The following is a 27935-nucleotide window of genomic DNA, read 5'->3' on the forward strand; positions in this document are numbered from 1 at the left end:
CGCCTTATCATCTAGTAAGACTGGTCATTGTTAGTTGCTACCTTGAGGTCTGGTGGGGTCCAGGCTGTTTGGCAGGAGAGGCTGTGATCCGGGAATGCTCCCGGGCGGCTGGTTTGGCATGCGGAGTGCGGGTCTCGGACCACCTGGGTACCGCGGCGACATGAATGGCTGCAAAAAAAAATAAAAAATAGATGAGAAATATATTTCAATATTGTTAATTATTATTGTTATTATCTTTTTAAAAGCAGGTTTGTAGACACAGCTAGTGTAGCCAGTGAACGTGGTCAATTCAAGTATTAGTCAACAGGGGGAGGTGTTGTAACGCAGAAGAATGCACTTGTTGGTCACAGTTACATGACATTCGTAAGTAAGGATCCACTTCGGAATGGCAAGACCTCAGGTAAGGCATTAGGATGAAGTCAAAGAAAGGGGGAGGCTAAACAAAACATGCAACAGTAACTTCTGTGAAGTCTGTCTTTACAAATTATTTAAGAGCATGTTCTTTTTGTGTTATGTGTTTACTTTGTAGGTTGCAGAGGTGTGGATGTGAACTGCAGCAGACTGAGAGCTGTTTCTAATATTGTGTCTCTCTCAAGCAGCTCAATAGTGTAACCTCGATAAGGCAAACGTTCAACTATGAAAATAATTTGTAATCAGTTCATCAATAGTTACTCTTTAAATATATTGTTATAGTAATTTTGGAAGTACTGTGTTTTTACATTTTTCTGTATAGTTTATTCCTGTTTCTTTAAAATGTATTTTACACAAAACAGTGGTGACTTGAGATAAGAGTTTAAATCGTTCTCTTCCCATTGAAATGAATGAAAACGCCATTATCCATTCCAGCCTCCTGCTGAAAAACAACAAATATTTTTGGAATGTGTTTTTAATAAGAAAATAGCACTATCCAAGCATCAGCCTCATAGTTCTGAGGACCGGGGTTCAATCCCCAAACCCTGCGTGGGTTTTCTCTGGGACATCCATCCATCCATCTATCCATTTTCTGAACCGCCTCTCTTCACAAGGGTCGCGGGCGTGTTGGAGCCTATCCCAGCTATCATCGGGCAGGAGGCTGGGTACACCCTGAACTGTTGGCCAGCCAATCGCAGGGCACATACAAACAAACAACTATTCGCACTCACAGTCACACCTACGGGCAATTTAGAGTCTCCAATTAATGCATGTTTTTGGGATGTGGGAGGAAACCGGAGTGCCCGGAGAAAACCCACACAGGCACGGGGAGAACATGCAAACTCCACACAGCCGGGGCCGGGGATTGAACCCCGGTCCTTAGAACTGTGAGGCTGACGCTCTAACCAGTCGTCCACCGTGCCGCCAAAATAGCACTATGTACTATTTTATTTTATAAAAACATGGACAATTACATAAATAAAAAGTAAAGAATTTCAAAAAATGTTGCCACATTTTTTGTCTTTAATTCAACAGACATTGTGCTGCTGCTTCTGGTCTGTACGCCTTGCCCACCAGGGGTCAGTATAATACTTTTATACATGGAGACGGTCACATCTCACTTCTCAATATGTTGCAGTTTTATTAGTCATTCTTCACAGAGGATAAAGAATATATTACCTGTCTACATGTGTTGCTCCACCGTTTGTGCGCAACTATCCATTGCTTAAAATCACAGGTGACACCGATGCTATTCGGTAGCCCGTCTGTGGCATTTTGCATTGTTTGTTAGCATTAAGTTTGCATTAAGCTAAACAGACAGTAAGTGGTTATTTTAAACACACAATGTGTAATTATTTTTGTTTGTGTATGTTTAGTTTGGCAGTAAATTTCAAACCGGGATGGCGATAAACAGCTTTAAACCTCTTTTTGAAGAATTATTCACTATTTGCCAAACTGCAGCTTGTTGTGAAGCGAGTTGAGTTCGTTGCCACTACACAGCACTCATATCTCAATTGTTTGCTTGCAATTCAGAGCAAAACTTCAGCTGAAAAAAAATCATGATTTAATTGTTGCAATCCAATTCATTGTGCAGCTCCTTCCATTTAAAAAAACAATTTTGTGAATGCAGAATTTCTTGATATACTTGATTTCATTCAATTGCGCAGATGTATCTAATAATTTGACCAGTATTTTCATCATTTGGAGTTAGGAGGCATTACATACATACTGATAATAAGGCAGAATTTGAGCATTTTCTCAACCATTTAATGTCATAAAAGTTGATCAGAAAATACTAATCTGAGCGATTATCCTTTGGTGTAGGGTGTACAAGAGTGATTTTTCCTTCCCTGTCTGCTTGGAAAATGGTCGCGGCTGACAATCGTGTTAAACGTGTTAAATATTTACGCAAATCCTTATGTGTGTGTGATCAAGTTCATCATGTGTGGGATTTCACATTTAAAAAAAAAAAAAAAAATAAAAATTCATACAAGTGTACCCCAGAGAATATGTCACTGGAAGTTGAAGACACGCACGTTTACAAGCAAATATAGTGCAGGTGCGATAAGTACTGTAGATGACAATGTGATTGCAAACACAGTAAACTTGTACACTTGGATCAGAGTAGATCATGATAATAGACGGCTGGTTCCTCAAATTTCCTATGAGACTTCACCAAAAGTGCAAACGCCCACTTTGTCACGTGAGATAATAAGAATTACTTGAGTGTCAAGTGTGAAAAAAACACTGTTGATTATGTGAAAACGGTAACGGCATCTTGACTTATTACAACTGTTTTTCTCTGGTCTCTTCTCGTCCGTGACCAACTTGTGGTGGGTTTATGCGCGAGGAGACACGCCGTGTTGCAATATTAATGCTCCACTGATGGACTCCGGAATGGCGAGTGCCTGTCCGAGGTGGGAGAGAAGCCCCCCCTGATGCATCTCCGCCCCTTACAGGCCAGCCCTCCCCTGCTAAATTATTCATCCCGTACGCTGTCCTGGATGCTGGTTGTCCCGAGCCAGCGAGAGAATGAGTGTGTGAATAAGGAAGTGTGCGTGCGTATGTTTGTCTGTCTTACCTGTCCATGAGGGCCCATCATGGGATTGCTGGGGTTGTGTGGGGGAGGCTGTGTATGAGGGGAAGGCTGAGATCCTGGGGGACCCTGGAGAAGAACACACATGGTTATGTCAATAAAGATCAAGTACTAAATAGCAACTATTAGAGACGGATTCTATAGGTTGCACATTTTTTGTTGTTTGCTGGAAATAAAAAGTCGACACACCCCTGTTCAAATGCCAGGTTTTTGTAATATAAATAATTAGACTACGATAAATCATTTTAAAACTTTTTTCCACCGTTAGTGTGACCTATACCCTGTACAATTTAATTGCAATTATTATTATAGTTGAATCTTTTCGAGAGGGGACGTAAAAATAAACAACTGAAATAATGTGGTTGCGCAAGTGTGCACACCCTTTTATATGAAAATCAGAATCACACTTATTTTCCAAGTATGTAAAAAACACACACGGGATTTGTCTTCGTTAGTTAGAGTCGCTCTAGTATGATAAGAGACAACCATTTTGACAACAACAAAAAAAGAAAACTTTCAAACTTGTTAAATGGGAGTCAGCACATACTTGCCATCATTTAAAGTATCTTTGATGAATCCCAAATACATTTCATCTGTTCTCGTAGGCTTTTCCTGACATTTGCATTTATTTTGCTTTCTAGCAAAAGCTTGAAGTTTTTGTGCTAACAGCGACTGCTATTTCGAACAGTTGAAAATAATTTCCACTTTGTCTAAGGCAGCAGTTCCAGCTGAAAAAAAAAGCAGCCCCAAAGCATGATGCTGCCACCACCACGCTCCACTGTAGGGATGATGTTCTTTTGGTGATGAGTGTTGTGATTGCGCAAAACATACCCTTTGGATTTACAGTATGGCTAAAAGGTTCAACCTTGGTTTCATCGAACCATAACACATTTTACCACACGTTTGAGCTTTTGTTATGGTCCGATGAGACCAAGTCTCATTTTTTTATATCACAAAAACCTGGCATTTGAAATGAGGTGTGTAGACTTTTTTTTTTTTAGCCATTGTACTCGATTTAATACCGTTTTTCCACTGCACAGTACCTGCCTGCTCTGCTCGGTTGCAACATAGTACTGCGTGAAACTGCAAAAACCATACCGCACTGAAGACATCAGTCAGAACCAGACCACTGACAAACAAAAAAATGGAAGAGGAACAAGGATCTCCTGTACTAGATTTACTTCGCAACAGTTGGTAAGGACGAGACGCATTTTGTTCAGAAGGAAACTGAAGGCTGAGGGCTGGTGTCACGGTGACCGACTGGTTAGCACATCTGCCTCGCAGTTCTGTGCCTGAGTGGGCTTTCTCCGAGTACTCCGGTTTCCTCCCACATCCCAAAAACATGCACGGTAGGTTAATTTGCAGACTCTAAATTGCCCATAGGTGTGAATGTGAGTGCGAATGGGTCTTTGTTTATACGTGCCCCACGATTGGCTGGCAACCAGTTCAGGGTGCACCCCGCCTCTCACCCCAAGGTAGCTTGGATAGGCTCCAGCACCCCTGCGACCCTAGTCAGGATAAGCGGGATGGAAAATGGATGGATGGATGGAAACTGAGGGCAACAAGAAAATGAAGAAAATTAAAACTGCGGAGTGGAGACTTGAAGTATAATACTGCAGTGTCCAGAGCTGAGGCAGAGTATGCTAACGTTAGCATGTATGGGTTTATTTATTTTTTGTCATTTCAAGTGAATTACAATTTCTTAAGACTGAAACAAAACCCACTAGGAACCACCAAGAGCTGTCATTTTGTCATTGTATTCCTTTGACGAACTACTTATTTACCTACATACTTATTATTTACTTATAATAAATAATTTACAACTACATGGAACCTAGCGTACGTAACAAGATTCCCCTTCCTACTTTAATCAGTATTTTGACATCACAGGCTGCAACCAGGTGATAAGTAATTCGTGTTTTAACACCATTAAATAAACAACAGTCCGCATCCAACTCTGGAGCATCAGTATGGAGAAGCAGGATCACCCCAAGCTGGAGCGGCCTTATCTGTACCTCTGTCAAGCACTCAGGTGGCATTACAGGTGTGTGTGTGGTTAAGTGTGTGTGTCTGTGTGTGTGCGCTTACGTGTGTGTATGTGTGCGTGCGTGTGTCTGTTTATGAGTGTTCTCCTCAAGTGTTGTGCTTCGTGCATGCAGGCATGCTCCAACAGGTGTATATCTAACATCACACCGAAAAGCCAAAAGGATTATGGGATTACTTGCAATATAACCTGAGAAACATGCACTTAAACACATGCTCGCTCTCTCTCTCTCTCTCTCTCTCACACACACACGCACGCACATACGGACGTGTTCCGTAATTGTGCCGCCATGCAAATCAGAAAGAAAAACACACATTGTCACTGAGGTAGAGATGATTGTTTTCCTTTACTAATTTAACATGTTTCTTTTAAATATGTGCAGTAGGAAATTGACCTGATTAATACAAGGATTATTCCCCTTGCAGTAGTTTTTTTTTTTAAGAATACCAATTACGTGATTCACTCTTTTTTTCAGTCTTGTGTATAATACAAAACCTCACTACATGAATCCATCCATTTTTGATCGAATTTTTCCTGCTTCGGGTTAAAGGTGAGCTGGAGCCTATCCCAGCTGACTATGGGGCGAGAGGCGGAATACAGCCTGTACTGGAAGCCTGCTAATTGCAGGACACATAAAGGCAGGCAACCAAGTATCCACACACTCACATTCACACTTAAGGAGAATTTAAAGCCATGCTGCCCAACTATAATTTTATAACATTTAAAACAAGGTAGAAACGAATATGGTGAAGTCCCACCAGCTACATGCTAGAATCTTCTTGATTCCATTAGAGAAGAAATTATAAACTGAATTATTGTCCATGTAGTTGTAATTTGCTTGAATCTACTGACTGCGATCGACATCCTGTTTTGTTTTGTTTTATCTGTAAAGTATTAATTTAGTATCTTTCATTAGGATGTTTTGTCTTTGGCTATGTGTTAAATGTCCTGAGCCCCCACCCAATAAGCTTTTGACTAGCTTCTATGAGATGTTTCTTTTCACATGCTGTGTGGTATACTTCCGTATATACTGGTGCTGATGTGAGTGCAACTGTATTGCTTCAAACGTGAAGAAACAGAAACAGACCTTATTATAATGGAAGTCAAATATTTTACACCAAGTAGCACCGGAAAAAAATATTTAGCTCCCCAAATACCACTATCATGACCAACATCAAAATACAATTCATCAAAAACAAGACCGAGTTTTCAATCCTAAAAAGATTTACTATTATTGTAAGCCACTGTAACATTACATTGGAAAATCGACTTTATCCCTCCATTCCGTTATTGTTACATAAATGAAGATTTACCAGCGAAAGGCTGCTGCATGTGATCAGATACTTGGTGAAGCAGCATGTGGCTCATTACCCAAGGCTATTCTTGTACGCTCTGCTCAGAGTGACAGGAAAGACTTTTAATGCTAGGTGTAAGTGTGACAGCAGTATAAGTCAGAAGACCTTGTATACTGCGTTCCACATGTTTGTACCATGCAATTTATACTTTTCTCGCGAGAATATAACTAGCAAGACCACTCTGGCGCTTTTCCAGCATTTATTACAGTAAAGTAATATAGAAACCAGCAATGCCCCGGTGTACCTAACGACGTGTGCCACTGTCATGATTTGATATAGCAATTTATGGATCAAGGAGGGAGGGAGTCAGTGGGTGCTGCAAGTTAACCTGCCTGAGTGACACCTTGAAAGGAGTCACTCTGCATAAAGGAGCTTTGACTTTTGAAAGATAGGATAAGCTCAAACTACGCTGCTCAGTAGCAAAGAGCAAGTCTACAGGTTGCCCCATCAAAAAAATAAAATAAAAAAATCACTCTTTGACTGCCCAGTATTCATATATATTTTTCTTTTTGTTTCAGGTGCCCCCCTCAATAATGGCAAATGTACAATTAACTTTTCTAAAAAGAGAATTTGTCATAAAGTGCTGCTAGAAGTAAAACCTGTCAAAAGTGAAAAGATAATTTCGAAAACAGGTTCACAGGAATCCACCAATGTGACGCACCACTGCTCGCATCAGTGTTAAATTTGAAGTAGGGATGCGTGGATGCTGATACCAGTATCAGTATCGGTACCAGGATCGGAATCGGTGCCGTTACTATTATTTTCTGTACTTGTAAAAACGCTCCGGTACTACGACACCCGATACCAGCCTGTCATATACTGGTACTATCCTATTCCATCCTCTCTGAGTATGCAGTGTGCAGTTAGGCAGTTAGCAAACAGTTCGTCAGGCTGTTAACAAAATAGAAAATAAAAAGACATCACACATATTTAAGATAACACATAGCTTCATCTTCCAAATGCCTGCAAGCTTAATCCTAACACATAATGTGAAATGTTTTGGTTTTTTATCAAATGTCTGCATGCGTGCAACACACTGCCCCTCCCAAGAAAGTGGAATAGCAATATTCCGTGTGGAAGTATTATATTTAAGTGGCACTTATGCCATGTTCAATAGTTAAAGTTTTTGTTTTTTAACGTTATTTAATTAAAATAAAACACATTATCATCGAGATTGCTAGATGTAATGGCATGGTCAATTGAGCATGGTACTTGGTTCCGGCGAGTACTCAAATCTCAGTACTCAGTCTGAAAAACGTGGTATCGGTGCATCCCTACTTTGAAGCAGATGGAACTGTTCAATATGTCCATAAGCAACGTTTTGCAAGACCTTGGACATCCACCGGCCCCGCAAGAGAAGAACAATCAATAGAATCGCTCTTCCGCTCCCCAAAGAAATCGTTACGACAATCAGGTCGTGGGATAGAAATCACAAAATCGAGCATTTAACACATGTTGACGCCAGCACATTGCGCAGGAATCAGTAGACTAGGGGGGGAAGAAGTTTTCTTTTATGCTATTAAATGATCTGTAATATAACATTGCTTTCTTTCATTTAACTCATTAAGTTTGTATCGTCATGGCCGCTCTTAATTTTTTTGGGATTCCCTGCAGAGTCGAAAAATATAAATAGCCACCAAGGAAAGAAATGCAGGTGCTTCCTCTCGCCTCCCCTGTTGACTTTCACTCTGCCGTGAGACAAGTGTGGTGAAGCCGCTTATTAAGCAGACAAACAGCACTCTGCCGGCCTGAAATCTATCCCTGTGTTATGAAAATGTTGGTTTAGTTGGACATGCGGCGGAGTCTGAATGTGTTGGCGCAGTAGTGACTCGTGTGTGTCTGTGTGTTTTGGGGTGGTTAACACCTGCTGTCCTGGCCCACTCTGTCTCTCAGCAGGTTCACACTGGGGCTAATGCAGCACGAGCTGCGCCTGACCTCAGAGGTTATTGTGGTTGTTGCCAAGCCAGCCATCCAGCCAGCGTGTGTGTGTGTGTGTGTGTGTGTGTGTGTGTCTAACAAGAGACCCCTGCAGGGTCTGGCTGCACTGACCCAGATGCAGCTTCTTCTTTATATACTCACACAGGCTAGTTTTCCTCACTTAGGAGGAACCTGCGTTGATATTTTCCTGCTTCATGCCTGGCTCCAACAGTCTCCTTTAATAATTCACTGTATAATCTGAAAAGGAGCTATTTTATCCCCACAATCACAGTTCGGTAGCGTGCCTCGTGGGGATAATATGATGAACACACATGCACACGCATGCTTTACAATCCTCATCATACAATATTGCAGTGAATTATTAAATTCAAATGATATTCAAATGTGTTTAAGGTGTGAACTGCCCCTGATGTACAATGAAACAATGACGTTCGTTGACTTTTTGGGATCTCAGAACTATGTTTCCATCAAAAGAAATAGGTGAATACTGTAATATATTCATTACAGGGTCAAACTGTCACCACCATAAAACATTCATCAACTGGACACGAGGTGTTTTAAATACAAATGTAAAATGTTTAAACAACCATACAAGTGTAGAACTATCAATCCATTTTCTATAGTGCTTGTACTCCTTAGGGTTGCGGGTGAGCCGGAGCCTTTCCCAGCTGACTGGGTGAGAGGATGGATATACCCTGGACTGGTCGCCAGTCAATCACAGGGCACATATAGATAAACATCCGTTCACACTCAAATTCACTCCTATGGACAATTGAAATCGACGAAAAGTATGTCTGAAAAGTGTGGTCAATGATTCTTGACCAGAGTGTTGTTAAGCGACATCCCATTATCACCTTACAGACCCTGATACATCTGGGATACTCTGTTAGAAGCCAACAAATTTGCAGGTCGACTTAAATTCCCCCCGTTCGGTACCTGACACACAGGAAGTTGGGAAAAGGAGTGAGGCTGAGATGGCCTCTGTAAAAACTTAGAATTTACTTTACTTCAACTTCTAGGGTATATTCTTTTCTTTTCGTGTTCTCTATTTTGAAAAAGTGTTGCAATAACACTCGCACAATGAATCCATCATTTCATACTAGCTGAAATTAGGCTTCACGTGATATGCTGAGCTTTTTCAGGCTTTTTATCACCCACTGTACAGACTTATCAAGACAACTTTCTTTCTGTCCCCTTAAATGGGGGTGGAGGTGGGGGGAGTAGCCTCTGTGTAAACAGATTCATGCCCCCACAGCATGAAGAATAGCCCGCACACACACATACTCTTCCCCCATAATGTGCCATAATGGAGCGCAGTGCCTCGGCTGGCTGGGCCTCTGCGGGCCTTCCTGCCAGTTACATGTGAATGGGCCGGCATACGGCATTTATGAGCGCACTGTCCCCTCCACAGGTCCCCGCAGAAAAAGAACACTTCAACTGTCACAGAGGTGCACGCAGTCCAACACTGTGTGTGTGTGTTTGTGTAGGAGCGCCCAGGAGTGGATGAAGGGGTGGAGGAGGGACATGGGGAGCGTTAAATGAAGCAATTAATAAAATCATTTTCTAGCCGGCTAAGGAGATAACAGCTTGGCACGGGACCACAAAAGCATCAACACAGCCCCCTCGCCTTGCCAAACACTCCTTTAGGCTCAAGGAAGACCCGCAGCAGCATTCCTGTTTGGTGGCTTTAACTCGGACGCCACGAGAGGGCAGTGTGTAGCTGCAGTCGAGTAGCAGGAACACACACACAGACACACACGCGCACACACAAACACACACGCACAGAGTGAGAATACAAAGCAGCCTGCATCACTGAACACAACAAACAAAGCCAGGAGGAACAGCCTGCACACGCGCGCGCACACACACACACACACACACACACACACACACACACACACACACACACACAAGCACATTGTCACTCCTTGCTAACATTCCAGAGAGCTCTCCAGCTAGCTGACAATATACGTATATAGCATGGCGACAAGATGACAACACGCTATCATGGCTGACTGAGACATTAAACATGATAGAACGGCAGCAAGTCGTCCGTGTCAATTGGGCAGCACAAAGGATGAGCGGGAGCCGAGGAGGTTTTGGGTTCGAGTCTCACTTTGAGCTCCCAAACATGTATGACAGGTTCATTGAAGATCATGTAAGCCACAGGTGTGAAACTGGTGGCCCGGGGACCAGATCTGGCCCGCCACATCATTTTATCTGGCCCGCGAAAGCAAATCAAAATTTCGAATTGTGTTTTGGTGTAATAACAGTGAGATATTTGCAAGCATTTTTTTGTTGCCAATCTCGCTTTGAAAGTAAATGTAACTGTTGAAAAACTTTTTTATAGGCTTCTGAATTCAAAACTGGTTATTCATTGTGTTGTGTATTCTGTATTTAATTATATGAGGTAATCTTTCATTTATATGGGTTCACAGTCGTAGCGGCCTTCCGATGGAAGTCATAACTACGATGTGGCCCGTGGCAAAAATTAGTTTGACACCCCTGAGGTAGAGGGTTGACGAGAACGGGTGGACACAATAACCAAACAAGCACACAAGACAAAACTAAAACTAAACATAATCTAAACTAAAACACAGACCATAACACCAACTTAACGACTCTCTAAGAGAAACCATAACTACAGTGTGGCCCGCGACAAAAATTAGTTTGACAACCCTGATGTAAGCGTTAGAATTGCTGTCATGGACATTTATCAGAGCAGACACTGCTCTGTGCACTTTCAGCCCCTTAACTACTCAAATGGCCGTTTAACTCACAAAATGCCCGACAATTATTTGCACTGCCCGCCGCAATAACTGCCAAATAACGAGGTGAGAAAGTTGCCATTTTCTTTACTTGCAATTAAGTCGCTTGGACTATACAAAAGTATGACCATGTCAAAGCCAGAAAGCTAGGCAGCGCTGCAGTGTTGTTGAATGCGCAGACTAGCATAAGCTAACAGTTGCATCCGCATTAGCAGTAGCACATGAATACACTGTACAGTAAACTCATGTGAATACCGAGCCTGAGTAATTGATCAGTGATTCTTAAACTGTGGTACACATACAAATAATGGTATGTGGGCTCCTTCTACTGGTATACAAAAGAATCACTGAATTAAATGCTCAAATTTGATATCATGTTACAGTGGCTTAAAGTTTTTTTTTTGTTTTTTTTTTATCCAGTCGAGTACCTTTGTTGAGTACAGGTCAGTTGTGTTTAACTATTAAGTACAAGCCATTTGCATTTCTGGCAGCACGGTGGACGATTGGTTAGCACATCTGCCTGATAGGGATAGGCTCCAGCACGTTCGCAACCCTTGTGAGAATAAGCGGTACAGAAAACGGATGGATGGACATATGTATTTCATCTTTTGGAACTGTTTGTTTTCAAACATTTAATTATTATGTGTAATACGTTTGAATTGAATCATTATTTGAGTTCAGTGTTGATCTTCAAACAGTGCATTTGTGTTATAGTGGCTTACAATGAATACACTGTTAGGAATAAAACCTAGCCTTGTTTTTGATAAACGCTTGGGCTTACTACCTGGAGAGCGAAGTATTTTTCTGAGGTGGTACTTGGTAAAAAAAAAACTATTCCGTATTAATAGATTAAACCATATACACAAAATAGGATCCCAAAACACTTTAATATCATTTCAAACTCCTCTTACAACAATACCCTTAAAAATAAATGGCTTACAGATTGTTTTAGAAAAAAATGCCGTACCCCGCCTCTCGCCTTCAGTCGGACTCCTGCTTCCCCGTGATCATGAACAGGACAAGAGCTATAGAAAAGAAAAGTCTATTGACGTCTGAGGCAAAGGCTAGCGTCATATCTGATGTTTACCTAGAGTGAACGCCATCAAGAACGGTAAGAAGAAAATGTTTCAAGTGCTCGTCATTCTTCGAAATCCCTGAGGAAGAATCGCTAGGTGTCACTTTTGTGGCAAGACAAGCAGCACTGATAAGAATCAAGTTTGGTGCCATTCCCTGTGGGTTTGATGTGGAAGCCAGTGACACCTTTTTGGCCAGTTTCCCCCCTCACAATATTTGGGCTGCAACTTTACAGGGATTTCCCCGAAACTCTAGAGCAGATGAGCGTGTATTGTCTCTGCAAAGTTATAGTAGATTTATACATCAGGAACTAGGACTCTTTCGGAGAACCATTGTGTGTTTGGACCAAGGGAACTGTCTGAGAGAACATGCAGAGCTGAGATTTGAACACCAAACCTTACAACCAAGAGGCAGATGTGCTAATCACTCGTTCACCGTGCTGCTTTTTCTGGTTTAAGTTTAGGAAGTGACAGATCTCTTAAAATTCAAGAAGACTCATCCAGACAAATCAATTGAAAATCATGAACGGGAACACAAACGTAGTGTATTGATCAGCGTTTTCAACAATTTCATTCTCAAATTATTCTGAATTTTGTTTTTTTCCTTCTTCAAATTGTCACGTTTTGAAATATTTCTACAGCATTCATTTCTTCATAAATTGATTTTCTAGTTGCTTTTTACTAGCTTTCCCCCCCCCCATTCATCAAATTCTGAAATGAAAGAAAAATCTAAATCAATTGAAAACGCCTAGTGCAGAAATCAGAAATCATTCAAAATGTGTCGTATTTTTGACACGAACGCTACAATTCTTACTTTTTTTTTTTTTCTTTTTGACTGTGACAGTTAATAAACAACACCAGCGTGCATTCAGAGTGGATTATTTCGTGGTGCGACTAATCAGAGCCGATGTGCGCCTTTTACTTTTTTGGAAAAAGCAGGTGGCTTTCTAATTCGCCACGTGCTCGCCACGCGGCCGCTTTGAACAGCCTCTTGAATTTGTCTTTGATACTTGTGTCGCTTGTTCTTAAATGTGTCACCAAACTTAATCCTCTTGTTGGGCTTCGTCCCGGAAGCTCTGCAATTACCTGTGTGCTAAAAAACCCTCCTGCTCTAGACTCTCGGATCAGTTTTTTGGGGCAAGAGGAGACATACAGTTGTGGTCCAAAGAGCCTGCCCGCCCCGTCCTGACACGTCCATGAGTTGTTTGACTGCAGATCAGAGGATCAACCCAATGTAGATATTAATCTCAAATTATTTGCACTGTCATACAGGTTTTTAAAGCGCGCCTTCATTCTGCTTTGATGAATGACCCCAGTTTTCCCTTTAAAACGGACGGGATTTGCAAATGGACGAAAGCTTCAGGATTTCACTTAATTGGTCCGGAAGAAAATATATATATTTACTACAAATGATGCATCTTTGTTCATCTAACTATGCCAGCGATGTACAGTGACAGGCTAGAACATGCTCTTCCCCTAGATGGCACAAGGTACAATTCATCTGTGTGTCCACCTGTTGCCATTCATACAACAAACGAAACGGGCCCAGATTTCACACAAAGGCTGGAAAACATTGGACTAAACCACAGGGAGTTGATATATTGAATTGGTCTCCTCTACAAATCTTCCACATTGTGGAGTGTATGTCTATGGGGAAATTCATCCCAAAGGTGCTTGATGGGGTTGAGGTCAGGGTTCGGTCTTTTACACCAACCTCATCCAAGCATCCCTTTGCTGACGTTAAATTGACAGGTTAATTCAGCAGTTCGGCTTCTGGCGACTATATGAGAAAATTGAAAAACAATGATCGATGAAGATGAATGTTCAGAACTCCTGTTTCCATGCCAGTGTCATACTGATCAGAATACTGCTGGACATAGAAGTTCTGCCGCAGGGTGACTGTAGCCCACAGTTAATTGCGCACACAATCCACAGAATTCTTTCAGATCAATTAATGGACAATGATGCCAATGCATACTAAAAACACTGGTGAAAAAGTCTCTTGGTGCCTTTGTGTGCTCTTCTCCTCCTCCTCCTGCTGCTATCATTAATTCGCTCTCCCCTCCTCGCCATCTCCCTTCTGCCTGTCCTCCCCAGAGGGCCGTGATGCAGCAGTGATGGACTTTGCCTGGGAGGGGAGGGGGATTATATACCTGACGTGTACACTGTTTGGACCCTTGCACCGTCTCCTTGTCTTGTCTTGTCTTGTCTCCTTGTTTTCAGTTTGCGCATCTCATCTATCTACTGTTTGTATGCAGCAGGTGGCACGTACCACCTCTGCCCCTCACCCTTGCCTCACTCACAAACAAAGTTAGGGTCGCCTATGTTAATTACCTCGCAAACGCAGCGGGGAAGGCAAATAAGAAAACTGTTCACGAGTCGGCGAGTGAGCGTGGGTCACCGAAGCAGCATGTTTGCGAAAAGAAGTCCTCTTACAAGAATAACATCACATCCCAATGTTTAGATGGATAAAGTGAGAGTTTAGCAGGAATCAGAGGAAAAATCTTCCCCTTTCAAAAGCGAGAGTAGTGCGAAAGGCTGGCAACCGCAGTAGCCATTACTTCACCAGGGAGTGAATGTCAGCTAGTCAAGACTACAAGCGTGTACGCTTTCAGCTCCAGTTTCAGCTATGCTATACTCAAACTACCGCATAGTAGTGTGCGTCTGTGTGTGTAATTTAGAAGTTTCAAGAGGGGCACGGAGATTCTTGCCTGTGTCGACTTCAAGCGTGTGACAATAAATCTCTCCTTTTGTTTCAGACCACTTCTTTCTGTGGTGAATAAGGTACTGCTTATGTATTCTTCTTTCTTTTTTTTAGACTTATTGGCAATTTATCGCTGCTTACTCAAGAATTTTTGGGTTTAATAATAATTATATATATATATACATGTATATATATATATATACTGCGATTGGCTGGCAACCAGTTCAGGGTGTACCCCGCCTCCTGCCCGATGACAGCTGAAAATGGATGGATGGATGTATATATATATATATATATAAAACGTTTTTTGAAGTTTACTGAAATGTGAGAATCTGAGATATGAAATTGAAAAAAATATGCTAACTAGAGAAAGCATTTTTTCCAAAAATATGAATGTTGAAGAGCTGAGGCTGATTCAAAATTTAAAACTATTGAAATGTGAGAGATTGAAAAATGAAAGTCATAATAATAACTTGGGAATGCAATCGCTGAAGAAATGGCATGTTGAAATGTAGTAAAATGAGACAATCGGGAAAATGAAAGAACCAATAAAGTAACTAGAGAATCTAATTAACTAATAATAAATGGTTTCCTATGAAATGTGATATATAGAAAAATCATGCTTATTTACTAATAACAACAGAAGCATGTGAAATTCATGTGTTTGATGTTTTCTCTGCAAGTTATTGCTGGCGAGTGAAACCAGACAATGAAGGCTGAAGAATGTGGTCACGCTTGAAATAAATCCATCCATTCCTCTTGTTACTCCCTGCATCCCCACTGCCATCCTGTCTGTCTGCCTGTCTTTCTGTCTGTCTGTCTAGCTGTCATGCGCACAAGGTCTATTTATGGCACGTCGTGTCACTCACGCAACACCACCGGATAGCTTTCTCCCTGCCTGCGCACTGCTCATACATCATTAACATTCTGCGCGACCCTGACACGCAAGTACGCACACACATTTTACATCCTTGAGCACATGGATATGCATGCAAATGGCGGTGTTGCACACGGTACACATGTCTACAGAAATATTCCGTAAGTGTGTTTGTCCTCTTGTTTAGATGTTGGAATGAAGGATCAGTGTAATGATTTAATTATGACGTAATTAAAGTATAATGTTATTGTGTATTCAATTTAGTCCAAATAATGTTTTGATTCCATATATCAATTTCATTTAGTTTATGTAATGGTTTCTTTTCAAATGGACAGTACAAAAATTGTATGTAATTATTATTATTATTAAACATTTATATTAATAATAATTATTATTATAAATGTATTTTTTTAATTAATTTATTCTATTGTCAATTTAATTTAGATAATTAATGTTCATGTTGTATATTCTAATAAATATCCATCCTTTTAAATCACAGTTTCTTTAAAATTGGCAACATTTGTTTGAAGTTATAACAATTCATTTATAATTTATTAATGTGCTTAATTGTCAATCTAATTCATACTTATTTTTTCATTGGTTTTTAGTTACAAAACAAACTATTTACTTCATAACCGATCTAGATTGTAATTTATTTCATTAAAGAATTTTATTGCCAAATTTATATTCATTGTTCAAGTTTGGGATCAGTTGTTTTTTTTAACAAAAAGCATCTTTTTTAATTAAGATAACATCAAATTAATCAGAACTACAGTGTAGACATTGTTAATGGAGTGTTTTTTTTTTTAAGGACATTTCTTTGTGACCTTCAATCTTTTCAATGGCCGATCCAATGTTGTGTTTTCATGGAAAACATAAAACTGACTGGATGGCAACAAATCTTTAAACAGCAGTGTATGTCTACGGTATATTTCAATTATAACACGATTTAAGATGACAGTGTGTGTGCGCCGTCATGCTTCATTACTGAAAGGGTCATTAAAGTTGTGCTCAAGGACACCGCCATGAGACAAATGGCCATGAAACATGATTGCTGCGCTCAATGGCGGTTTTGTTTGTTCAGTAACATTTAGGGATGCCTTCGTTCCAATACATGACGATATTATAAAATCTCCATTTCCAAACTAGTTGGATGTGGGTCAAAGTAAAGCGAGCTGAAAAGGCTTGCGTGCGTACAAACTAGGGAGAGTGTGTGTGTGTGCGTGTTTGAGAGAGAGAGAGAGGGAGAGAGAGAGAGAGAGAGAGAGAGAGAGAGAGAGACCCTGTAGAAAGTCTTCAGAGAAAAGCGATGACAGGAGGAATTAGTAAAGCAACACAAACCAGGGAGAACAGAGAACCTCTCTGTCCACCTTCACTGAAACATTAAAGGCCGCGATGGCTATTTGAGCTACAAAGAGAAAAGAAAAGGCTACAAAGTGCATGAGGAGTCAACAAGCGGGCCGTGTGACATATGGGCGGGGGGCAGTGGGACAGAGAAGGGCGCACATCTGGACAAGGATTAGGACAGCTAAAGAGGCTAACAAAAAGGAGGAGGAGACAGAAAGATGGGTTTAAGGGTAGTCAAGGGAGATGACAGATTCTTACATACAGTACAAACTAAATCATGTGAAAATATCAAGCTTCCTGATGTATACTTTATGCAATAATATTAACTAAAGAACCTATTTTCCAAACAAATGAATGACACTAAGATCAAATGAATGAATGCAGAAAAGCTGACACTGCGCTGTGAAATACAGCTTAAATGTAATTTAAAAATGGAAGAAAACCTTTTATAAAAAAAATAACTAGAGAATGCAGTTTATGTAGACATAAATGTGGAAGGGCTGACACTGAGCTGAAATGCTGTAGAATGTTTTGAAATGTGAAAATTTGAAAAGTCAAAGAAAAAATAGAAACGAGAAAATGCAATTTATGGAGAAATGATAATAATAACACAGTAATAACTACAGAATGCAATTTCTGGACCAATAAACAGTGAAGGACTGATGCTGTGCTGAAATTGTGTCGAAATATATGGAAATGTGAGAATATGAATAACATAAGAAAATTTAACACGAACAATGATCACTTGATTTAGAGAAATGAATGCTGAAGATCTGAGACTGAGCAAAAATGCTGTAGAATGTAGGATAATCAGAGAATGCTATTTGTAGGCCAACAAGCAGAATGTAAATCTGAGAATTAAAAAAAAATAATTAACTGTTTTTGCAGATGCTGAAACCAAGGAAGATTGTACAAATATATATATGTAAACATGCAAAAGCAAACTACATTTCTGGTCCTTACTTGAAAGAATCCCGGTGGCATGGGTCCTCCCGGCATGCCATCGTTGGGCGGCATGTTGCCCATCACTGGACTGGGGGCAGCGGCCGCACTCTGGAAAACACACAGGGGACACACGTTGAGCCACAAAGTCAAACTTCTACGGATCTGATATGACAATAGTTTACAGTTTTTTCGAGAATTGGTTATTTATCTTTTGTTCCTCAACCTCATTTAAAACAAAATGGTTATATTTAATTGTAAATAATAATAAGTCGTAATAATAGTTGATATATTGTACATAATGAAATAAAAATGTAAATTCATTCACACACACACACACAAATATATATATATACAGTGCAATTTTGTATTCAATAATTTGTTAATCTAATTAAATTATAAATAATGAAATCAATTAGAATCAATGATTTTATTATCCAAATGAACTTTTACATATTTTTCATCTATTTATTTGTTTTTAAATTTATTTTACTCATTGCTCGCATTAAATAATTGTTAAATAACGTATCACAAAAAATACCCCCAAAAATAAATAAACAGCTTTACCTTAAATACAAATTTCCCAATTTTGTATTTTCTTCCAAACAGTTGGTTAATTAATTCTAATTAAATAAATCCTGAAAAATAAAAAATGTATATATTTATATTTATATTTTCTTCATATTTTACTTATCTTTTTCAGATATTTTGCATACGCATTTAGACATCTTTTAATAACCATATCTACTAATGACCTAGCCATTTAAAAAAAAAAAAAAAGTTTTCCCACCAGTCCACTTGTGTTGCTATTACATTGTAACCTTTTAGGCCAGAATACACTATATGAGCGATTTTCAGTGTCTAGTATAGTAATACACACACAAAAAAGACTGAATTTAATATTCAATCTGTGCATAATGTTACAGTGTTGTAATGTTTTTTTTGTTGTTGTTTTTTTTTTTTAAATCCAGTACAGTTCATTTGTAAAGTACAGTGTAGTTGTATTTAACTTTGAAGTTTAATACATTTGCCTTCTTTTTTATTTTTATTTTTATTTTATTTTTTAAACTCTACATGGAACACTGAAGAGCTAAGAAGTTATTTTAGGTGTTACTTGGATTAAAACGTTTGAGAACCACCGCGATACATGAAGCTTCTCAGAATTTCGGGGACCTCCCTTATGTGGGTGTCATCATTTCTGGCGTTATTTGTATTGGGTCTGACTATCCTGTTTGTCTCAATTGTTCAGGCTATTGAGACACGTCCCGCCCTGGTATGTCTTCCACAGGTTTGTCTTGGACGCGTCGTGACATCCGAGGAAGCCAATAACAGACTTTGCTTTACTTCGGTGGAATGAATCACTTTGTTTCATGTTCTCTCACGAAAATACCCCGAGACGTGACACGCCGCTAACCTCAACCTGGCCCTAATAAAACGCCTAATTGTCGGCGGTTTGGGGGGGAGCAGGAGGGAGGAAAGCTGCATAAAAACACAACCGACATACCCGAGCGCATGATCTACAACAGAAGGAAAGAACTTAAGTGAATAAAAAGTATAACACAATGTGGAAAAGCCCACTTTAGCCTCCAAAGAGGACTTAAAGGATCAGGACATTCACTAGTTGATTTCTCTACTGTGCGTGTGTCTGTATATGCGCAAGAAGTGTACAAGGCTGCACACACGACGCAGGTGAAGCCAAAGCAGCAGCAGCAGCAGCAGCAAAATGCCCCCTTCTCCTAGTTGCCATGACAACCCCGACCTCAGCTCCTGCACTCCAGTGCCCATTAAAACCCTCAGGCCGTCAATCAACAGCAGGGCAGGGGTGGCGGAGGGAAAGCGAGGGAGTGAGGGGGAACGAGAGAAAAAAATAAAAATGAAGAGAGGCAAAAAGCAATACGAGATGCAGTCAGACGGAGCCCTGTTGTCCACCGTTATCGCCTCCGTTCTGTCGCCGACGTACAAACATGTAAAACCGCGCTGATAAACATTGAATAAAGTATCTTAAAGCGACTTTAGCGTACCCTGTTGCTCTGCCTTAGTTGTGAATGTTGAAGTATTTTATTCCATTCTCCACTTTTCTGCAGCAGACTGTTTTCGGGCCCCTTCCCAAAGTCTCCTCTTGACTAAAACACACGGCAACCCTGTTGCCCCGCCTCCTGCCCGATGTTAGCTGGGATAGGCTCCAGCACACCCGCGACCCTAGTGAGGAGAAGCGGCTCAGAAAATGAATGGATGGATGGATGGATGGATAGTTCTGGATGCTGAAGTTGGCATTGGTTGATTTCTCGCTGCCCACAGTCTCCTTTCGAATGTCACACATGATAATATTAGCTTGCCCTGTTACTGTGCCTCAGTTCTGGATGCCACCATGTTATACTTCACAGTCTGCACTTTTAGCAGCAGGCCATTTTCTTCATCAATACTTTTAGGCTGTTTCTCCCTACTCTCAGTTTCCTCTTGAATAAAGTGTCTCATTACAACAAACAAATTAAACTCTGCGTGGTGTTTTTTTGTTGAATTGAAATCTAACCTCCATTAACAAGCCAGTTCTGTGTTGCGGAGAAGCAGAAAGAGACTTTTAGCATAAGCTGCTAAACAGAGGGAAAATACGCTTACATTCCATTCCATGCATGCTTTTATCTCACAAAAAGCAAAGTCGGAGTACTTTTTTTGACGACAGTGACAATTTGTGGAGTTCACATGGTCACACTGAAGCTAATGTGAGTAATAGCGGCAGATGAGGATAGATGTAACACTTTGACAAGTCTGACTCATTTTGGGTTAAAAGTGGGAAAACAGACAGTTGCGTCTGCGGTTTTGATCGTTCTCTCTAACAACAGAGGGGCCGCTGTCATTTGGCCCCTTGGTTTGTGAAGCTCTTCAGCTCCGTGCCAATGGCTACTTTGCCTGCCAGGCTGGCTGGATGGCCCTCAGACAGTGAATGAGCGGCTGGTATCAGTGCGGGGATCAGACCGACGCTTGCAGGGAGTAATGGATCCACTGTTATCTGGTTCCAAACAAGCAGACCGACACGCTACTACGACTACCTGCTGACCACTAACAACACTGCTGATGGTTCAGCAAGTGTCTCTATGAATATGTTTTCCATCTCCACACATAACGGTTGAAATTGCTGTTTTTGAGTCTCCATAACCTCACAAACCTCATCACTACCCTCATCACCACTAGTCCCTTCCCGGGGACCCTCTGTCATGACCCTCCTTCACCTCCTCTTCCCTAAACCACAAGTGGTCCAATAAGTCTGTCAGTGGAGGCGATCCCACGATGATAAGCAGAGACGAGAGTGTGTGACGGTGCAACTGACGGCACACAGCAAGGGAGAGATCTGTGACACAAAAAAGAAAGTAGCCGCTCTGTGGCGCCTTCCACCTAACAGGGCCCTGCTAAGACCTGGAGGCCAAGAGAGAGGGCACTATCTGGGAAGGATCTAGAATGCCATCCATTTTTTTGTATCGCTTATCCTCACTAGGGTCGTGGGCGTGCTCGAACCTATCGCAGCTAACTCTGGGCGAGAGGAGGGGTGGCACCCTGAACTGGTCGGCGATCTAGAATGTTCCCTCGCTATATGGCGGTTGATCGTTCACGCCCCCATTATATTGTGTTTTTTTTTAAACACCCGTTTTTTAATGTCTATTAACAGTGTCGAGTGTTGCCTGGAGATAAGAGGGATCAAACCTACGATTTCTTTGCGATACAAACTGTCATTCGGCCGATTTTTTGCTTTGACTTGCGCGCTGTACGGTGGCAGTGAACTCAACGAAACACACTTCACAACAAACAGCACTTTGGCAAATTGTCAACATCCATCCATCCATCCATTTTCTTTACAGCGTATCCTCACTCGGGTCGCGGGCTGCTGGAGCCTATCCCAGCTATCCTTGGGCGCAACACCAATTACTACGTTCCTATTAGCCAGGGATTTGGCTCCTTCTTGTGGCATCTTAGGGCATTACAGAATGAGCACACGAAAAAAAACAAAAAAAACCGCAAAAACTGAATAATGAACCACAAAAAGGTATTCACTGTACCCCCCTGCCCCTCGGAGCACATTGATTCAATACCCAGTTGATGAAGTAATTACACACATACATTCACACAATGAGATAAAAAGGGAAACAGTGACATGGCTGCTTGCCAGTAAACTTTATATCGATTAGGGCGGTTGACTGCAGAATACACAACACAAGGCACATACAATGGAGGTGAGCTATTGTAACACCCAAGCGGGATGCAATGGATTTGTGCTTTTGGGCGTCCACCAAAGACTTTATTTTTTTTTTATTATTATTCGCGAGCATGTTCACATAGCCTTCCGGATGTCATCTTCAATAGCTTTCAAATAGGGAGCGGAACCATCTCTGAAAACTTAAAACTTCAGTCAAAATGGCTGCCACGCACCTCGCTGTGAGAATCGTCTGATTTCTCCCGGCCAATCACACTTGGATGAATATTAGGAATCTGAATTACACACGTTTTTAAAGTAAAGTAAAGCATACACAGTTTAACTTCTTTTTACACATGGATAACCGTTAATGCAATGCAGCAAGCCTCCCTCTCCACTCCTCTTTCATCGCTTCATCCTAGGGTAAGTAGTTTAGGTTTTTTATTTTCGTTTTATTTCACACTGGTGTAGCGGACACGTCATGAAAAGATGACACCCAGCACCCCAGTCTCCGGCGAGACTCACTCTTCCCACGAGATAGGACTATTGGACTAGAGATAGGACTATTGTTCAATCCCCGACCCCGCCTCTGTGGAGTTTGCATGTTCTCCCCGTGCCTGCGTGGGTTTTTTCCAGGTACTCCGGTTTCCTCCCACATCCCAAAAACATGCATGGTAGGTTGATTGAAGTCTCTAAATTGCCCGTAGGTGTGAATGTGAGTGTGAATGGTTGTTTGTTTATGTGTGCCCTGCGATTGGCTGGCAACCAGTTCAGGGTGTACCCCGCCTCCTGCCCGAAGATAGCTGGGATAGGCTCCAGCACGCCCGCGACCCTTGTGAGGATAAGCGTGATGGAAAATGGATGGATGGATGGATTTAAATAGGATGCAAAATTCTCTTTAAATAGTTAACATGACATGAATTCCAATCAACTGAGTTGATGTCAGTTCATGAGTGGCTTCCATCCACACGCACACCACACAGACAAACGCACACGTAAAGGCCTTTATTCGCAGCGTTGGTAGTTAATGACCAAAGGTTGCCGACGGCCTGCTGCTCACTCGGGTGAAACCTTTCTAACACAGGTCCCCCCTGCTGGCACTGTTCTTTAATTACACGCACAAACATAGACGCACAAACACACACACACCTGTGTGATCCCGACATACACCCCCACTCGCTCAGCCCGTGCCCTTTCACTCCCTCATTAGGCACTCGATGTCGCCACGAGAGACTCGAGACGAGCACACATGCGGACACACACACGCTATGAGTGGAACATGTATTTGCAGCTAGGTGCCTAATTGAAGATCATTAACGCTGCTAATTAGGGAATGCTCCGAGGCTAGAGACAAAGCTAAATGTGGCAGGATGAAAGGAGTGTGTTGAGGGAGGGAGGCAGGGAGGGAGGGAAGCAATCCATTCAGACAAGTTATGAATTGCACATAGTTTGTCCCAGTGGCGCTGCTGCGGACAACTCCGGCGATGCTCTATTGAGTTATTTGTTTACTTTTGAGGCACACATCAACAGCTGTGAGGAGTTGGGTTCAACCTCGCCGTACTCTACGACGTGATTTTGCTTGAGCAGTGACAGGAGTTTGTCATTCCGTTTGATCATATTGCGATACTACCACAAACAAGATTTACAGTGGACCTTAAAAAAAAGTCTACACACCCCTATTCAACTGCCATGTTATTGTGATGTCAAAAATTGAGACCAAGATCAATCATTTCAAAATTTTTCCACCATGTGACCATTTACCTGTACAAGTCTATGGAATAAAAAAAAAAAAAAAAAAAACATCTTTTTTGAGAGGGGGAAGTAAAAATAAACAACTGAAATAATGTGGTTGCACTAGTGTGTACACCCTCTCGTAACTGGGGGCATGGCTGTGTTCACAATCACATTCAAACTCCTGTTACAGTAAATGGGAGTCAGCACTCACTTGCCAAAATTTTAAGTGTCTGTGATTAACCCCAAATAAATTTCAGAAATGCAATAATAAATTAAATAAATTGAATACATTTCAGGTGTTCTACAAGGCTTTTGCTGACATTTGTTGCTTACCTGTGGTTTAGTAAGTTAGTTACAGTTACTTCATTACAGTTACATAGTTAGGCGAAAGTTACTTAGAGTTAGTTACTTAGTAACAGTTACATAGTTACAGTTACTCAGTTACAGTGATCATAACAGATACTTAGTTACTTCACTGTAGGGATGGTGTTCATTTGCTGATGAGCAGTGTGATATCTGGCTAAACATACTTTTAGAAATTATGACAAAAAGTGTAAACTTGGTTTTATCACACCGCAGCACATTTTCCCACCATGTGTTTGGGAGATTTTAGTTCTTCTACCACCTTTATACTTCCTTAACACCAATTAGATGTCCAGAGTGTACCCCGCTCCTCTCATCCAGCTCCAGCTCACTAGCGACCCTAATAAGGACAAGCACTACAGAAAATGGATGGATGGCAAATGTGTCATTTTTAGGATCATTAATGATCCCTGGGAACTGATCCCTGCTGTTCAGCTGGCCATCCATTGTGCTGCCCGTTATGTACATTATCTCCGTGTTCATAAACCTTCTCTTTTTCACTCTTTACAAAGCTGGAGGCAGAAGCAGAGCTGTAACAGAGGCGGGAAACTCCTGTGTGTTTGGGAAATCCACAATGCTGGGACCAGTGTGCATTTAACACCCGACATGCAACTGTAGCTATGACCACGAAGTGTTCAATACTACCAAGTCTGGAGCCTCTTTCACATTGTGTGTAAAAGTCAGCTTTTTTTTCCACATCAACGATTTGTGTGTGTGTGTATATATATAAAACAAAATTTTGCCAATTTTGCTGGACTTCTGTTTGAAAGACGACGGTTCTTTTGTTTCTCTTCCTTCAGGACTACTGGACATGAATCCTCAGAGGTGAAAAACAACCCATCGGCGGCGTTAAAATCAAAGAGCAAGCGCACATTTCATCAAGCGCTTTCACCCCGACCTCCACTAATCATAAAGAATGGGGGAGGGGGTTGCCATTAGAATAGATGCGTAGCTACCCTGCTGCTCTGCAAAAAAATGTACATCATCAAACTCTGCTATCGCATGCTTATATGTTGTACCTACATATAAAAGAAAAACCAACAGAAATTCCTCAGGCTAACTGACGCCGTCTGAGGCGAGCAGAATGCTCTGGAAAGCAGCGAAGTATGTAAACTAAAGCAGCAGATGACAAGAGTTGGTGCCACAAAAGATATGGCGACTGACAGCAAAAATACCAGGAATGCATTTCGTGTCTGAGCCTCATGATAAATATGACCTACACACACACAAACATTTCCGAGACTGCCACACACACATACATTGGTGGTGGGCACATACAGTATATGCACGCAGACCCCTTCACATTATGACATTTAGCGAGCAGTATAGAGTGGCATTTAACTGTTGATTTGCTGAGTGACACATTTCTATGCTCCCTGCATACTTCTTTATGAATGTACGATTGGAGATGAGGAGCGCATCAGCTAAAGTAGAATGAAATGAATCAATAAAAATGAAAGATACAACACACTTGAATGAACACAAAGAGTGAATGTGATCAAATTGGCAGCAATGTGGAGTTATTGCATCGAGTTTGTGTGAATCTGCGAAGCGCATCAACTATTACGTCACAAACGTTGGAATTCATATTGCAGAGGTTAATTGTTCATATTCAAATTACATAAATGTTATTTAGTCATGAACGATGATGAATATGATGTTGCTACATCAGCTTTGTTCTTATCTGAATGGATTGTTTGATATAATTAAGGCCCACTGTAAAAGCGACACGCCCGAATATGACTAAAGTGGGCGAATTGCGAACAAATTACAAACAAATTCGGCGACTCACACCCGTACACATGCGGATTGATCCTAGCACACATATCAACTTCCTGCAACGTAAAAACCGCGACCCATGGTGTTTTTACAGGGAAACAACCTTTTGAGGCGTCGGATATTATGCTATTATTGAACCAGAAACAACATGGGGTGATTGTCAAGGAAGAAGCGGATTTCCCTGGCCGCTGTAGGTAGACTATATCAAGAGGTGCGGTTTCTGACATGGTTGATATGGGCAGCCGCCCAGGTCGGCATTATCTGGGGGTCGCACTTGTACCCCCACCCACCGACCCCCCTCCAGGAGTTTGGTGTTTACATCAGTGGCAGTAGTAGCAGGACTTCCACTTCGTGCTTTGTCTAGAACAGATTCAGTTTCAAGAAACTTGCCATGGATAGTGTAAATTGTACTCGCGTTGTAGCGGTGTGATGGCCATAAAGCTTCTAAAACGGTCAGTCGGGGGCAGAAAAGCTTCTTGCCAGGCGGCAATTTTGTGGCGCTGCTCCAATGTCAATTGGTGAGTCGCGAGCAAGAAAAACTGCAAAGCCTAAGCAGTCAAATGCTGACGGCCTCATTTGACACTTGTATGACAGTTAACAATGTTAAACAATTACTTGGAAAACATTCCTGTACAGTGAATAAAGGCTTTGCGATGGACAAAGCTTGATTCTGGAGCAAATTATTTCTATTGTATATTCCTAAGAAATCAGTGGCCAAAAGAACATTTGCATTTAGGGTGTCATCCAACCTACAGACGCACGCTTCAACACTTGCTACTGAAACGTGTTGTAGCTCCAACTTTTTTGCCAAGATTTAATAACATAACACTTCATCAGCCAGACCTCCTACGGGACTATCAAAAATGAAAAGAGTTTCTGGCAACCTGGTTAGCAAAATCTACATTCTTATTCCCTGGCATTCTTTCATATTATTCTGCTGCTATGCTCTTTTTTTCCTTATTTATATCTGCTCAGAAGAGGAAAAAGGTGCACTAAGAGCGCTTACAGCCGAGGACTTACAGTCTTGCTGCGCAAATATTCCGTGGCGCCTACAGCAATACAGTGTACGCTGCAGTCAGATGTCCTTACCTTAAAACACTGAACATATTTGCATTTTTTATTCTGCATGATGGGTCAAAAACGGGTGTTGTAATCACCGTCATGAGGATTGCGGGTAGGGTCCACGCTTTCACCACCTGCACACTGTCGGATGTTCCGACCCGATCTCGACCCGTCCCGTGTGGATGCGCAGTTTATGTTTAGCGACCGACAAGACACAGGCGAGACATTTAAAACCATCTCACGCCAGTCTGATCCACTCAACCCGTTTCTATTTTAGCGTACGTCTGAGTATGTGTGTGTTAATGTGTGTGTGGAACTAGGCAGGAAGAGGCATTCCCAAAGGAGCAGTCCTCTTGAGCACCAGACATTGGGGGGTTGGGCGTTCAGACACACACACAGACACACACACACAACTAATTTCCATTTCATATCCCCGAGGCAGCGGCGTATGGACCACCTCCACCTCCAAACAACAAACCGACAGCTTGGGATTGAAACATTTTGATAAATGGAGAAATTTACATGGTGGTCTGGGACAAGGGAAATATTTTATTGTGCGGCATGTTGCGTCATCTCATCAGTTAGTCAATCGCCATGTGACGTCGAGGGTGAGCCAGCAAGTTCAAACCTAAATACCGTAACATCTGTACACAAGTTATGCCTGAGATACCAATAATAGCATCTCCTTAGTTTTAGCGTCAGCATTTAGCATGATAATTAATTAATTGATAAGAATTACAGTCATGCTGAAAAACATTG

General features: G+C 41.4%; 1 protein-coding gene across 2 annotated transcripts in view; it reads right to left on the reverse strand.

The window, feature by feature from the left end:
• The window catches only part of ssbp4 (single stranded DNA binding protein 4), a 118094-nt gene that overhangs the window by 16112 nt on the left and 74047 nt on the right, over nt 1-27935 (reverse strand). For both annotated transcript variants that reach the window (XM_061683607.1, XM_061683608.1), the window contains exons 5-7: nt 18077-18166; nt 2993-3076; nt 42-168 (exon numbers count right to left, since the gene is read on the reverse strand). In XM_061683607.1, coding sequence (XP_061539591.1) covers nt 42-168; nt 2993-3076; nt 18077-18166 — 301 coding nt within the window. The remainder of the gene's footprint in view (nt 1-41; nt 169-2992; nt 3077-18076; nt 18167-27935) is intronic.

This window comes from Phycodurus eques, chromosome 8, assembly GCF_024500275.1.
Source record: "Phycodurus eques isolate BA_2022a chromosome 8, UOR_Pequ_1.1, whole genome shotgun sequence".
In the NCBI taxonomy this organism is placed as follows: domain Eukaryota; kingdom Metazoa; phylum Chordata; class Actinopteri; order Syngnathiformes; family Syngnathidae; genus Phycodurus; species Phycodurus eques.